The sequence below is a fragment of the Hirundo rustica genome, chromosome 12 (genome assembly GCF_015227805.2).
Source record: "Hirundo rustica isolate bHirRus1 chromosome 12, bHirRus1.pri.v3, whole genome shotgun sequence".
Lineage (NCBI taxonomy): Eukaryota > Metazoa > Chordata > Aves > Passeriformes > Hirundinidae > Hirundo > Hirundo rustica.
The window spans coordinates 13,677,573-13,693,328 of NC_053461.1; the positions used below are offsets into that span (position 1 = coordinate 13,677,573).

Consider the following 15,756-nt stretch of genomic DNA (forward strand, 5'->3'; position numbering starts at 1 on the left):
CTGTGTATTTTGACAGCATCTGCTTTATAGAACTCGTATCTCTGTTTACTATTAAAAAGCTCTTATTTGCTGAAGCATTCCCAGACCATATGTTATCAACAAATGTTACTAACCAAATACAAACAGTAATTTTCATTAGGTTTCCTTCATGGGAACAACATTACCCACAAAGAGAATAAATGTTTCAAATGACAGCAAACATACATAGCAAACCCTTGACAACACTGGTGCTTACATATTCATACCCCCAAAAGCCCTGAAAAGATCTGTGCCAACAAATGGAGACCATCAAAAGTTGAGTTTTGTGCTGGTTGGAGCCTGTGGTGATGTCATTAGTTGCCATAGTGATGCTCAGCATAAGGCCACAATTCACACCACTGAAATTTCATTTATATTCAACCTCAGTACCCAGTTTATCTGGGCTATGTATTAAATTATTGTTCAGAAAATTAGCTCTGGACAGTAGCTAGGTATTAGGATCTTCTGAGGGACTTACAGCATCATGGTTTCATTTCCATAGTTAATCATTAAGCAGGTATCACTGCAGGAGTTCAGTTGTGCACTGGGTGCATTTGGTGCACCCATTGTGGACAAACACCATGAAGTAGCCATGTTATTTTGTCCCCCGTTACAGAACTCATGCTGACACTTCAAAGCAATAAAGCGTCTGCAAATGCAGACAAACAAATGTCATTCTGGCCAAAGGGATACGCGCATGCAAATGGATACACAGGAATGTACAAACACCACAAAAAGGTGCACAAGCAGAACAATCCTGACAGTACTTCCTCAATCAGAACCATATTAACTACCTGAATCCTGCCTGAATCCCTCAGCTCAGCATTTCTTCTTGGCCAGTGCATCCCAAGGTCTGGAACTGATAAAGAAATGCTGCTGTGCATAGAGGATTTACTAGAATCATCACCCTATTTATGGCAACTGGGCTGTTCCAGTGCTATTAACAGAATCTACTTTTGTCTCCAGGGTTACTATTTAGGCATCAAACTTAGGGTAAGCAGCTGAACTTTTCTGGTTGCGAAGTGCCAGAGGTTGAGATATGGCCCAGGTGCTAACTTGACAGATGCTGGCCCTTGTTTTACCTTTTACAAGCATAATAAGGAGACTATCACTGTAGACCTTGTGTCTACAGATTCACCTAGATGTGCCATCACAGTTATTGACCAAACAGCCTAAAGTGCTAGGATTTTATCCTGAATGAAACATAAAATGACACATATCCAAAGAGTGTGAGTGGCCAACAAGTAACAAAGGCCAGCTCTTGTCTTCCATCACTTCCACAGCCTCATGGAGCACTTGAAGGATGGGCTCACCTGTGTGATTTCAGCAGCATTTGGGAGCTGTCACACACTGCCCTTACTCACACATGAGGAGCAGTGATGCCATTACCAACGCAGGTGCCAGGCTGTTCTGACCCAGCTGCTCTCAGCTGCCTTGCACTGCTGATCTGAAAAGCCTTCAAGCTGATGCTACTCAGCCCTTCCCAATTTATAGCCAACATCTGTAAAACCACTCTCCTCCTGCCGATGCTGTATCAAGCTCTTACCCTTTTCTACCATAAGGTCACTGCAGAAACAACTGTCTTCATCCTATGGAAGTGCAGTGCTTTACTGATCTTTGGCTGTAGGGCTGAGGGCTTCTAAAATGCAGATACAGCAATTAATTAAACAATTAATTGCCATATAGCTAAAAAGACAGAAGCGTTAAAACACCGTGGCACTGCAATGTTAAAATTCATCATTGAAATACTGTTTGGGATATGAATAAGGCTTGAACAAAATCCTGTAAAGATCCCTGTCCTGACTGCACTCATGTATCAATGAAACCAGGCAGGAGAGTCTCTGACTTCAGCTGCTTTTCTTCACTTACATGACCTACAATTTTCTCAGCTGTCCTTGAGAGACACTGATTTAGTAATCTCTGTTCAACTCTAGTATGTAAGTTCCTCTAAAGGAAATTTTAGCACCCACGACCTTACTAATAGCGAACATACACATTTAATACCCAGGAAAATTCATTAAATTCTTTCATTCATATACTATGCTCTCCAGCAAGTCTGCTCAGCCCCCGCTGCACCAAAACAGTCACCCTTCTTCCATCAATGCTCTTGTAACTTGATGTAGCCAGAAAACTGGTGCCTGTGATTTATATAAATAATGAACAAGTGCAAGTGGGTTGTTTTGGCCATTGCTGGGCCATGAATCAGCCCTGCTAACCAGGCTAACAGGGGAGCAGCTGCAGAGCCATGTGCTTTCCATGGGGGGGACAATGAAACATCATCTATGACCACTTCTCACAGGCTTCAAAATTATCAGAGGATATCTTTTATCCCTCTCCAGCTTGTAAGGAATAAACATAAAAAAAATCAGAAAATGAAAGTAAAAATGTGTACTAAAGGAGAACTGTGCTGTGCCCTCAGTGGGCTCACTCCAGGTGTTCACGACACTCAATGGACATGGCAGTTTCCTGGGATAGATCTTCTCTGCCAGAGATGCTGCCCTTCTGCCTTGTAGGACTACTTAAGTAAAAAAGTCTTGCAGAATAATATTCCTACATGTTGGCTAGATTTGCAGGAGTTTATTGAGCTACCTGCTTGGTATAGTTTTCCCAAATTAACCAACTCAGCAGCAGTGCCTCCCAAGACAGGAACATGTCCTTGGGAAGGTAGGACATGGCAGACAGGTGCTTCTATCCCTGCAGGGTCACCAGAACCAGCAGCAGCATCACCTAACCTCCTGCACAGCCAGCTGGCTGTGTCCAAGGGCACGGAGGTCCAGCTGAAAGGTGTGTAATATACGTGACCATGTTTGAGATAACAGTTGCAAGGGCAGCTTAGCCTCCCTTGCTGTCCTCTACTGTCACAGTGGGATCTGGTGAGGATGCAATGACTGGCCAGTCTGCCTGCCTCCCTTCCTTGTGCAGTGCTGGTGGAGAGGGTTGTGCTTCATGCACTTCTCTTCATTTACAACCCTCATCTTTTCTCTTCTGGCATGTCTGTGCCCCTCCTGTCGTACTTGCAGCTGGGTCTCCAAAGTGAGCTGGCTTCTGTAAGGGAAGTTCATCAAGAGGGTAGCACAGGCAGCAGCCTGACAGACACCGCCTGGGCTTGGTGATTGCTTCACCTTGTGTGGTGCGATGCTTTTAATCCAGCCTTGGTTTCTCAGCTTACTGTGGTGCCCAGCCATGGCCCCTGCTGGATCTGGATCCTGCTCTGAGGCCGGAGAGCTCAGATCCCAATTCATTGCTGGAGACCAAAATGTTACTTACAGTCTCAACTTAGCTCTCCCAGAAATCCTGTCTAACAAATGATGGTTTTATTACTTTAGCACACTCATCCCCTCACAGAAGAGACCTTTAAATCTTGGGCCATAAATCATGTATGCCCATGCTTGAGCACTGGGAAAAACAGAGTTAGAGCAGAAGCACACCAGGCACTGAGCTAACCCACCTTCATGCAGCTGATGGAGTAGTACACCTTTTCCTCTAACGTAATGCTAAGCTGTGTTTCTTTTCTACATATTCCTAGAGACACAAGCGAGGAGGAAGATAAACAGGTTTAAAGTATCTTTAACAGTTAACTATATATGAAGAAGCACATAGGATAGCTTTTTACTATATTCTCTAATGCTTTAGCTATACTAGCCATGCAAAAACATGAATTAGAAGTTGATGACCACAATTATCAGTGATCTATCTGAACTTCCCTTGCCCATACACGGAGGTGATAGTTCATTATAACCGAGCACACACAGAGACTTACTCAGGTCAACAGCAAAACCTCATGCAGGGATGGCATTAATCCCACTGGGATGAAAATACCCACTTTTTAAAAAGAAAAGAGTGCTTTGGAACTTTTAGGAGCACCATAAGCTAGACAATGGTGAGCCCTTCACAAGCAGAGGCTGGAAGAGCTGACGGCTCCTTGTAGGGAGCAGTTCAGGTGAGGCACTGCACTGGCAGGGATGGGGCACAACAGACGTGTCCACGACACATGGCAGAGGCAGGAGCTCACCCCTGCACCAGCTGGGTCACAAAGCTGTAATAAATAGAAGCAGGGCAGCCCAAAGCCTTTGAGAAAATATGCATTCTTTGCAGCTCTTGTGGGTAATGGCAATGGATAGGTTTTTCATTCGTGTCTTTGGGATTTGGAAAAACCCAAAGGCACAGAAAAATTCCGGCTTTTTTTAAGCACTCCAAGAAAACCCACAGGCTGGGTCACACACCTGGGGTCCTGTGGGCTGCATACACACAACTCTGTCTCAGCAGGAGAATGCCATAAAGAACTGCCACTCTGGGGATGCTGTGTTGGGGACAGCTACAAACTAGTTTGTGATTTCCTGCAGTGGGACTACAAACCTCAGTTGAAAACCCACAAATTTAGGGGACTGTACTACCATGTATATGTGCCTCAGTCACCTGCTTTGGGCTCCTGCTGTTTCAACAAGGAGAGATCCAATTAAATCAGCAGTTAGGCCTTAATCTGCCTCATCCCCATTTACAGGAAGCAAGCAGATGAAATGATGCCTGACATAAAGGGCTCCTGTCTTTGCACTGCTAGAAAGGTGTGCTGGAGCTGACTGCTGCAGATTCACAAAAAAGTTTTGAAATTTAAATCTCAAAGAACACATACAGATGCATATGCATTGTTTATACAAAAACATCCTGTGCTAGGAAATGCCACTCAGGTGCTAAAAAAGGCACCTTTCCATTCTGCCTGTAGAAATGCACTGAGAGTGGTTTGCACCCATAATACATCTCGATACTCAAGGGCTGCTGAGCCTCCTCTGGGATTCCTCCCACGGTAAAACTCTGAGGTGTTTACTCACCTTCATAAGAGGATAACCAAAGACATCAGACACAGATTGACAACACAGCCTATTTCTGCTTACATTTGTTTCCTCCCCTCCCTTTCAGCTGCCAGAACAGCCTTTCAGTCCCATCCCCTCGGAACAAGCTGAGCTGAAGTGGGAGTGACAGCACAAACAGATTTGATTCCTCCTAGACTTTCCTGCACAGCCTTTGCAGTGATTTAAAACACAGTTTCACTGATGCAGCTCCCGTGCAGGTGCTGACAAATCAGCATTTCTGCAGGCACTGGCCAGCAGAGGTGGCTGTACCTGCCTTCCCTGGAGCCACAGAACACCGAGCAAGGCCACGTCTCTACATGGAGCACTGATGTCTGCTCTGATGGGATAACCCAAGGATGTTCTGAGTGAATCCATCACTTCCCACGGCACCCTAAAACCTGCCGAGCATATAACACTCCCTCTGCTAAACAGAACACCACTGGTAAATATTTTACTTACAAAAAGGGTGTTTGTTTTCCGAAAAACAGCACTGCCAAAAGCACTACGGTGTTATTCAAAAGGTGAGCAGAGACAGTGCGTCGCTAAGGATTGTGCTCCTTCTACAGCGGCTAAGGAGGAGTTCCAACCTCCAGCATTTCATGGTCTGTCCTTTTTCTGTTTCCACAGCTCTGAGACACAATGTATGTGTCACACACACAGGCACCATCTTGCTTAACATCATGCAGACAGCAGTACCAGACCATGTCTCCCTCCAGGAGCTGCAACTCCCACATCTCAAACTGGCTACGGCAGCACTGTGCTGCTGGCTGAGAGAGAAATATGTCTTGGAGAGCATCACATCTGTGCCTGAGTGTGCAAGGCACAGAAGGGATAGGGTAAAGCTGACAGAGACTGCAGCAAAGCAAAGCCTGCAAAGGTCTGCTCTTGATCTGCTCGTGGCTCACACACAATCCTCACGGATCCTGTTCCAGTGCCAGCACAGGGCACCGCAGCCAAGAGGAGCTGCTGAGGCCGACAGCACAGCTTTAGGAACCCAAAAAGGGATGATCTTTGCTATGCAGAAAATACAGCTTGATTTGTGTTTCCTGAGAGTGACTGATGCACTGGGGAAGTGTCATGAGGAAGGAAGAAGGGACGGGAGGCGGATTTAAAATCACATAATAGCTGTTTATGGCCACGAGATGGCATTCCTGCCACAGAGATGTCCCTCTGCCGTGCCTGCACCCAGCCCAGGACCACAACCCCTCCCAGACTGCTGCACCCCAGGCTGGACTCTGCAGAAACCCCTCAGCTGGACTGGATGCGGAATTGTGGCAGTGCTACTCACTACGATCTTTTGGGTATTAACAAAAAAGTTGCATGATTACTTTTCATGATTTAAATGATGACTGCTTTTCAAATGTCCTGTGCTCTTGTTTAATACTATCACAATTAGAGGAGAAAAACGCAGCAGGGGGAAATGGAAGTGAAAGCCCAGCACCGTTTTACTGAGAGGTCTAAACTCTAAAAAAAACTGTTTTTACAAGGGCTGCCTACTGTATGTGGTCCACCAGTGTGTCTGCTTTGGATACAGCATGAGTTTACAGCTTTATACATTAAATGCCTGTGTGCATTTACTGTCTGTGGCTGTGACCACTTCTTGAATAGGGTGAATAGGGTGACTCCGATGCCACACACATGCTAATCAAAGTTTCCTCTGACCAAAGATGCTCCACTGAACCAGCCACAGAGCTGCTCACTTCACAGAATGACCAAATACAATTAATCACTTCTATCAGATCTTGTCACCCTGGAAGAAAATACAGCTGCAGAGGACTGCCATTGGTTAAGGCCCGGTCATGATTTTGGACTTAATAAGGCCATACTCTGCCAGATTTATATAAACTTAGTATCTCACAAACACAGACCATGGAAAAGGCGACAGAAATCCTCTGCCTGAAAATACAGGTTACTGGTTTGTGCCAACATAGTCTAGACCCCCCTTTATAAAACTTAGTAGAGAGCAGGGAAATATTTTCTAAATGCAAACAGCAGAAAGCAACACAGTGTACTGAGAGGGGCCAATCTGATTTTTATTTATGCCTCAACATATGTTATCTTCTTATTAGGGCTTCCTGACTCCCCTTTTACAGTGGAACAGGACAGACACCCTTCCAAAATCAGCTAAAAGGAGGAACAAGAAGTGTGAGACCATCTCTTGTTGTGCCACCACTCACATTTTTGCTGTCCTGTATTTTTCTAAGCCAGGATCCAGGACAGGAAGCTCAAATTCAAACCTGGGTTTGCCTTGCCCAACTTCTGACCACTAGAAAGAAAGTTCACACTAGCATCCCCTGGGTCACGGGGGATGAGTGGACAATTCCAGCAGGTGATGCCCACCCAGCCATCTGCAAGCTCCTCTCTCCATGAGCATGCCATGTCCATGTAGTGATAACACTATGTTGCTCCCTTTAAATGCTTTTTTTAACACTTAATTCTGTGCTTTGTTGGGAGGTGCAGCACATTCGCAAAGCCAGTACACTCTACCTTCACTTCACAGAAAAGACACCTAAAATGTTGGAAAATCACTGCCAAGGCTGGTCTTCTCATTTCACCAAGCCAGACAGGAGCAGCACAGTACCAATTCTTTAAAGTGTGTCCTCTATCTCTCTAAACTGCTTTGTAGCAATAGCAGCACCCCTCATCAAATAATAATGTGCACTACTTGCACACAGCACTTAATAAATAAACCAACAACTGGGCCCTTTCACATGTCTCATCCCCGCCTTTCCCTTGGCAAATAATGTGCTGAACTTACACTAAGGCATGGCTTAATTTTTTTTTTTTAGAACACCAACTACGAGCAATAAACATCATGACTGAATGTATCCCAGAACTTGCATCTTGCAGTCCTCTTCTGAATCAAGCACTATTTCAGATCACCGAGTCTCAGTCTCATTTCAGTGTCCTTTTGGTTTTTCCTATCCCCATCTTAAGGCTGCAAGCATAGGAGTGATGAAGCAGACGGGTGTCGATGAAAATCGCCTTGGGCATCATCACACCTTCTGGAATACTTAAATTTGAATGTATGTGCTATCACAGGAATACATAATTCCCAAGTGCATAGGAGCACTCAAGAAATTAGACAGCTGGCGAGAAAAGCAAGATATTCATCTGCGAAAGAGAAGGTGCATGCGCTCAACCCTTACTAGACACCAGAGAATCCATGTGAAAGCAATGCTATGTGTGCTCCAAAAGTCAGGGAAAACACGGTCAGAGCTTGCACTTACTTGATACTGGAAGAAACCAAGCACAAGGGGTAAGTGTAAAGAAGCCTTCATTATTCTTCAACACAGCTTCTAGTGTGGTACAGGAGAGCAGGGACTGAACCTGAGACCTTTGGGAACAGGGATCACCAGCAGAGTATTCCACAGCTGTCCAGGAGGCTCCTCTGCAGCAGTGTGGCTGTCTAGGTGACACTCTGGGTAAGGGAATCCCTACAGGATCTTGCCTTCATTCAGCAGAAAAAGTCAGCTGCTTAATCTAAAGCAGAATTTTTGTCCCACAGTGGCTGAGCTGGGTAAGAACCAATCCCGCAGAACAGCTATGAGGGAGCATCAGAAAAGGTTCTGAATTCTTAATTAAAGGGGCAGTAAATCACTTGCACAAAGATCTCCCGTAATAGATCACATACTTGCACTCGGGTAATAACTTTTTAGTGCAGTTTTTGCTGTGCTTAATGACTTGTCCACAGCCTCCACTTTCAGAAGTGGGAACATCACAGCATAAATCTCAGGAGCATTATGGAAATACTGTCACACAGAAGGAGACTTGAAGAGCAGGTGAAACCAAGCAAACAGCAGACTCCTTCAGGTGCAAAGTCATGCACAGTTACATCAGAAAACTGTCTCCTAGGCATGCTAAACAGCTGTAAGTGAAAAAAACTTGTGTCAGGGATTTGGACACCACTTTGTACCCTTCAGCCTTAGACACAGGGGCTACAAGTACCTGCCCTGAAGTTCCTGTCCCTGTCATTTTCATCTCTTAGCCCAGCAGCCTCACGGGCTCATGGCATCTGCACCATGCTCACAGAGAACAAAACTGAAGACCTTTCCTGGAAGACATTTCCCCAGCAGATGCCTTGGGGCAGACCTACCCTCTGCTCAGAGCCTCACCCCAGGAACAAGGACTGTACCTCCCAAACAATGATGTCTGATGTTTGCTGTACCCAGTCACCTGCTTTAACACATGCCTAAGGCTCTCAGAGGTTTTCTAAGGAGAAGGAGCTGCAAACATCTGCACAGCTGTGAAATGAAGTCATGCGACTGCAAAAGCAATCCAATCAGTGTGGGTAATTAAGACAGCTTATATTTAATGCCGAAGCCAATTAGAAGAGTGAGGAGGAGAAAAAAAAAAAGCAAGAAAATGCAGCTATTTCCTAAAATTTCCTTTTGCTTTGTTTTTTACCAAGCATCATGAATTCTGCTTACAGAGGGCTTAGCTAAGCATGCAGACCTAAGTATGAATATTTACTTAAAACTGTGTAGCCACACAGGACCTGTGCCTGAGCTTTGCCATGTCTGGAAGAGACCTACCAGGCCTGGCAACAACAGCGGTACTGAGGGATGCACATCAAGAATTAAACCCCACTCTCACTCACATCAACATAAAACCCTTTAGTTTAGCAGAGTCAAATTAGTTATATGGAATATGGAATATTAATTTGGAATTTATGCATCTTTGAAGGACTTTTATCATTTTACCACGGGGAAGTGTTCACGGCATCTCCCAACAAACTGTGGCAGCAAAACACTGACTGCAACAGAACACTCCTATCACAGCCCTCTCTGTGCAAAGCCACCAGGTATCACTTCAAAACTCCAGGCCTGAGGCAGGGGATTCCTGAATGAAAAGACCAGATCTTCCCCTTCTGCAGACAGAGAAAGCATCCCTGCTTGCCGGTCTCCCTTCCTGCAGGGCTTCTCCCTTTGCTGCTCAGTGCCCATCTCCCAGAAGGAGAAGGTGAGTGAACAGCACAGAGGAAGGATGCTGCGCAGGTCCTGTCCCTCTTCACGGTCAGGCAGAGGGCTCTGATGGATGTGGCACAGCAATTTGAAACAAAAACCCTGGCTGAGTGATAAGCTTGGAGGTTTGGTGCAGGGATCTGAACAAGGGCAGCCTGTCACAGCAGAGATAAGCAGCAGAGCTGTCAGAACACCTTGAAACAAATCAGGGAGCAGCATCAGAGCAAGCACAAAGATAAAACCAGACAGCCCCACCTCCTAGGGAGGTGGCTAAGGGAAAGGAGATGGGAGAGGTTAAGAAGTTTACCAAAGACATTACTTTATCAAGAGTAAATTTCTGGAAAGGGCACAAAGCTCAAGCCCTTGCTCATGACTAATGTAAGACATGGCATGGAGTCAGACGAGAGCCACTGAGTGCCCTTTCTCCAGCACTGCCCTACATGCTGAAGAAAACTGCACGGAAAAAAATCCCAAGCAATGAAGAATAATCTTTCCTCCTTCAGAAAACAAAAAGCTCCATCCTCACCTCGCATTCTCTGAGCTACTGCACAACCCTTGCACTATGACTGAAGAGACTGCTCTGCAAGGGGGATATATAACCTGAAAATGAAAACACTTCCAGAGGAGCAGTACACACCCCTGTCCCTTCCTGGCATGTCAAACGAACAGACAGCCTGGCCAGATTCTTCCCCTACCAGTATTTACTGCTTTTACCCCAAGTGGTTCAGCTCAGTTCAATGCAGGGTCACACAATTTTCACTACTGTGACAGAAGGGAGAATGAGACTTATCTGGAATAAATCCAGAATCTATAGCATTATTCACAAGGCACATAGGTCCTTGCTGTCGTTTGGGTCTCTTCTCTTTTGTTCTGCTCACATCAGAGAAAGGTGATGTAAGATGCTGACCGTGAGCACTGCCACAAGCACAGGTCACTGCTTAAATATATCCAGCAGCTTCTCAAGAGACTTTAGGACTGAGGGGTTGTGGCTGGATCTTTTGTGCTATTCCCAAACTCCTTGACAACCCTGTTCCCAGGCTGCACAAACAGCAGCACTACTAACACTGCTCCTGGAAGGGCATTCTGGAGACATGCAGAGGACAGACCACAGGCCAGTATGCAGGGAAGAGGGGGGAGAGGTATAAATCCCACAACCATCTGCAAGAATACAGTTCCAGCACAAAAAGCAGTAAAATCCTTCTCACACTGGGATTTGAGATATCTTTTAGAGGCATCTGCGTGTTAGGGCATAATACACAAAAGCTTTTTCTTACACAACTTATTAAAAGCACTACTAATAAAGCACTGCAAGCTTGATCTGAAATGAACCTTGCTATTTCAGTTCTGGCTTTCTCTAGAACTGTGCCATCCCCTGCATCTGCGCTGAGGCTGATAATCCTCACATGAAGGGATTGGGCTTAAAATATTAGGAATCCAACACAAAACCTGAGAAGAAATAGAAGGCCAGTATTTACTGTGGTCTCAAAACCCACACTCCTTGCACACAACTCATCTGATTGCTGGGTATGTGTGGCTGCTAACCCTGCTGCTGCCCTGACTCTCTCAAGATGTGCAAACAGGACTAGTAGTAGTGACTCAAAGTCATCCTAAATCTGCTGGTTTTGCACCAGAAAGATGAAAGAAGAATCTCGCACAGATCTTGACCAGTGCTTTTGGAAATCCTTCCCCGGCTGGTGAACTGCCTTTTGCCATTAGGGATGTGGAAGCTAGGCTGGAAGCCCTGGCATGACACTGAGCTGAAGAGCAGCCCCCATCACCAGTGTGCTGTGACACGGGTGCTCTAGCTGAGGGCTGGCATCTCAAGGACACATGAGAATATAGTGAACAAATCCAAGAGTTAGGTGAAAAGATGTCCTACAAGGTTGAGTGGCCCCTAACACTCTCCACCCCAGGACACAGGGCTGCCATAGAAAAGTGAAGTCTTCCAGTGAACCTTAGTGTTCAAACGTAATTTTTGTGCCCGGATGCTTATGAGAAATTTAGCCTTTTGTAGCCTGTAGAGCCTTCAGACAATGGTAAAGCTGAATTTCAAACAGTTTCAAGGCTGTCAGTTTAAAAATGCTGCCTGTTTCCAGAACTGTATTCACTGCACATTCTGAGCACAGGTGCTTAACCCCCCGTTTTTTGAGCCTCTGAGATATAAAACTTCTGGGATGTACAGAGGTAACTTGCTTTGGTGTTTAAGTTCCATAGTGCTGAGGCCCAAAATCCCCAAGTGTTCCTCACCCCCAGGCCAGGCAGCATTCCCTGCCAAAGCACACAAATCCTGGCATGCTGGGCACTGAGCAGTCCCTCATGCCTTCACTGAGCTGCTTCCACTCTTTAGGGGTGGTTTGCTTAACACAAAAAGTACAGAAGCAAACATGGCATGAATTACCTCAGTGAGCCCGATGTTGGCATTTAAACTAACACCTCAGAATGTTGTTTTGCCTGGCCATAAATCCTTTGTTTCTAAGGCAGCACTGCTCAAAAATGCACCAAAACCCTCTCTGAGCTGTTTATATCACCAGAGTACCTGGGGGCCTTCAAGTCTTGTATTAAGCAAGATGACAAACATGTCACATCTGATTCATTCTCTCTTTCCTTCTCGAGAGGAGAACTTAGGCACAGTGAATTGCTTTCACAGAGCTTTGGTTTCCTGTATCTCTGCTGCTGAGCCTGGAGGGGAAGCAAGGCGAAAGAAACACCTCTAATGCAGAGAGGAAATAAGGACAAGCTTTTTGTGATGGCCTCTGGTTTCTGTGAAGGTTATTCTGGAGCCTCGGCTTGGCTGGTCTTTGGCTCTGGAATGAACAGGTGTAGGACCCTCGAGGAATACAGCTGCCAAACCTATTCCCCTCCTAAGCAATTTCCATAGGTATTAACCCAAGTGCTGGAGCAATCCAGGAGATTTAAGCCTGGCTCACACCTCTACAGGAAGCCAGTGCAGAGAGAGGATGAGTGTGATGGAATTGCATAACTTTTATCACATCGCAGCACTCAGTGTTGGCTGCATTTTCTTGAGGGCTGATGGCTTCATGCCCAGACACTGTACATTTAATTACAATAAAAAGACACTCAATTAAAGAGTTCACTCCTGCAGGTCTTACTTTCAAAGCAATTCTCATAGAAATGGTCCTACATCTTGCAGTAAGACCTGTGCATGGAAGGGAAGACCCTGTGTGCAAAAGTGGGATGAACAGACCAATCTAAACAAGTACATGTAACCTAGCAGAAGTGTGCTTTTCCAGTGTGAATACCAGCATTTTCCCCTAAATAGAGCCCGACTTTCTCCACTGAAGCGATAAGAATACCTAAAATAGTGACAATTGTAAGTTCTCATGGAAATTCTGCTCTAAGCACAGCTCTCTTCCTTCCTTCTCTAAAGCAGATTTCAAAGCATTTTGAAAAGTCAGCCAGGCTGCAGCACTTTCCCTGATTGGGAATATTGTTTTTGAACTGCCTGCTGCAGATTCCTGCTGCTCTGGTGCAGTGCAGGACATGAGGCACTGGCAATTTCTGTGCCTCTGTGAGAGGACAGTGACAGAGGGAAGGCAGCCCATCCTCACCTCTGCTCTGACCTGCCTGCATCCACCGCTCCTGAGCAGCCTGCAGTGCTTGTGCACTCCCATGTCCTGCAGCCAGGTAGTTCTGGATTTCCCTCCATGAGCTTGAGAAGCTCCTGGCAAAACACTTCTGAGGACTGGCCACTGGGAATGGGATATGAGCACTGCTCCTTACTCCTGGAGGAGGCATCATACCACCTTAGCAATTCTCCACTGTGACGAAGCGCACTGAGAATTTAATTTAAGTGTGAAATCTCTGCAATTACCCAGGAAAAAACTGCCTCAAATCCATAGGGTTTCAAGTTAACTAATCCCACAAATTGGAAAGGAAATAAGTCATTCATCATTTTCTCCTTGTAAATAACAAAGGCTAATCACTACTGGTAGGCACTTAACATCCAGGTAAGACAAAAGAATGCCAAGAATGGGGTCGAAAGTGGGATTTAAGGACGAGGTCAAAGAGGACAGAAAAAGACTCTGCCCTTGAATGGGACTGGGCCAGAGAGGCCTCAGATAAAGCTTTAACTGAGTCATTTGAAGCTTTTCCCAGATCCTTTCTTCCACCTCTGGCTGTGGCTGCCAGACTGTGTCCCTGCCAGCTGTTCTCTTTCTCGTAGGACTGCCAAAACCCTGACAGTGTGGACAAGATAATGTACCTATACCTGATGGCACCAGTTCAGATGGACTCTCAGACAAGTACTTATCTATGCACATGCTTAACTCCATCCCTATTTAGTAAAGCACTTAAGTATAGGCACAAATTTATCTCTCTGTGGCTACATGAGACATAAGCCTCTCATTAACACCTTATTCCCCTCGGTCAGGGCTTATGCGCCATTCTTAGCTGCATGTGTGGAAGGCCATGTTTCCCCTCTGTTTCTGACAGTCCTGCCCTCACCACGCAGGAGCCAGAGCTATGTGCAGTGACACGGCAGAGGAGAGCGTGGTGGGGAGACCAAAAAGCAAAGCAAGGCTTACGTTGGCTTTGAGGCTTCAGCCTGGTCTGTCTGCAGCTTCTCCCCACCTTCGACTTCCATGGTGCAGTACACGATGCGGTTGGGGGCCAGCGACTTCAGGCCCTGCACCTCCATGATGACAACCTGCAGGCAGAGAAGGAGAAACGTGAGAGGAGCAGCCTCCTTCAGACCTTGCTGGGGATGATGAACCCATGGGGTCAGCCAGCGCTGGGGTCCTTCACGTGCTGCTGGATGCCCACGGCGGCAGATGGGCAGGGACAGTGGCACTGCCCAGGCTGAGCGGGGACGGTGGCAGCCAGCCGGGTCTGCGTGGAGACCAGGATTCCCTCTGACCGCACACGGGCTCGCTGAAAACCTTGCGTGTCCAGGGCTCTACCCAGCTTCGGGAGACAGGTTTCACAGACATGGTGAAAGTGTCTGTGAAGTGCCCACCTAGAAGTGCCTTAATATGTGAAATCCAGGAAAAAAAAAAAAAAAGCATGCAACTACTCAGCTTGTGCCAAAAGCATATTTACCATATTAATCATAGAATTGTTTGGGGTTGATGTTTGAAGATCATCTGATCCAATCCCCATGCTGAGGCAGGGATATCTTTCAGTAGATCTGATTCTCAGAGCCCCATCCAACCTGATCATCAAAAATTTTAAGGATGAAAATATCTAAGCTCCAGTCGTTCCCTGTTCCAGTGTCCTACCACCCTCAAAAAAAACCAAATAAAAATTTCTTTCTTATACTCAATCTAGATCTAACCTCTTCCAGTTTAAAACTGCTGCCCCTTTTCCACTCTACATCTCTGATAAAAGAAAAAAAATCTCTTTCTTCATCTTGCTTATAGAAAATCTTTCTAATTAAGAAATCGCCACCTAAGTTTCTTGCAGGTAATTAATTTTTTTTTCCTTTTTTAAAAAGGTGATTAATCCCATTAACCACATACCTTAAACATTTCTACAAGAACCACTGTGGGAGTTCCTGTTCATGTTTTATTACAGCTATTTATGTAGTATATACACAGGGGTTTAAAATTCCTCTCCTCGAGTCTTCTGATCTGTCTGGAGCTGAGGATCCTCTCTGTGGCACACAGAGCTCCACAAACCCTCTGATGAGAGCACAGTTTTGGTAAAAGCTTTCTTGCAGCAGGAGGTTTGTGCACTGAGCACTACCCAGACCTGCCAGCTCCTGCAGTCAGGGCCTCACTGGGCTTTGACTTCCCACCAGATGGGGTTCAGCTGGAGCAGAGCATTTGTGACACCCTGTTGTAAGCGTGTCCCTTCACACACAGCTGTACACTCTGCACAGCTTCTGCACTGGGGGGGGGGGGGGGGGGGTACTGCTTTGTGAGAATTCCCTGCTCCTCCATATGGGAATGCTTGGAAGTTACCTTATT

General features: G+C 45.9%; 1 protein-coding gene across 12 annotated transcripts in view; it reads right to left on the minus strand.

The window, feature by feature from the left end:
* The window catches only part of CADPS (calcium dependent secretion activator), a 207,938-nt gene that overhangs the window by 114,356 nt on the left and 77,826 nt on the right, over positions 1–15,756 (minus strand). For all 12 annotated transcript variants that reach the window (XM_040076170.2, XM_058422205.1, XM_040076175.2 and 9 more), the window contains exon 6: positions 14,374–14,495. In XM_040076170.2, coding sequence (XP_039932104.1) covers positions 14,374–14,495 — 122 coding nt within the window. The remainder of the gene's footprint in view (positions 1–14,373; positions 14,496–15,756) is intronic.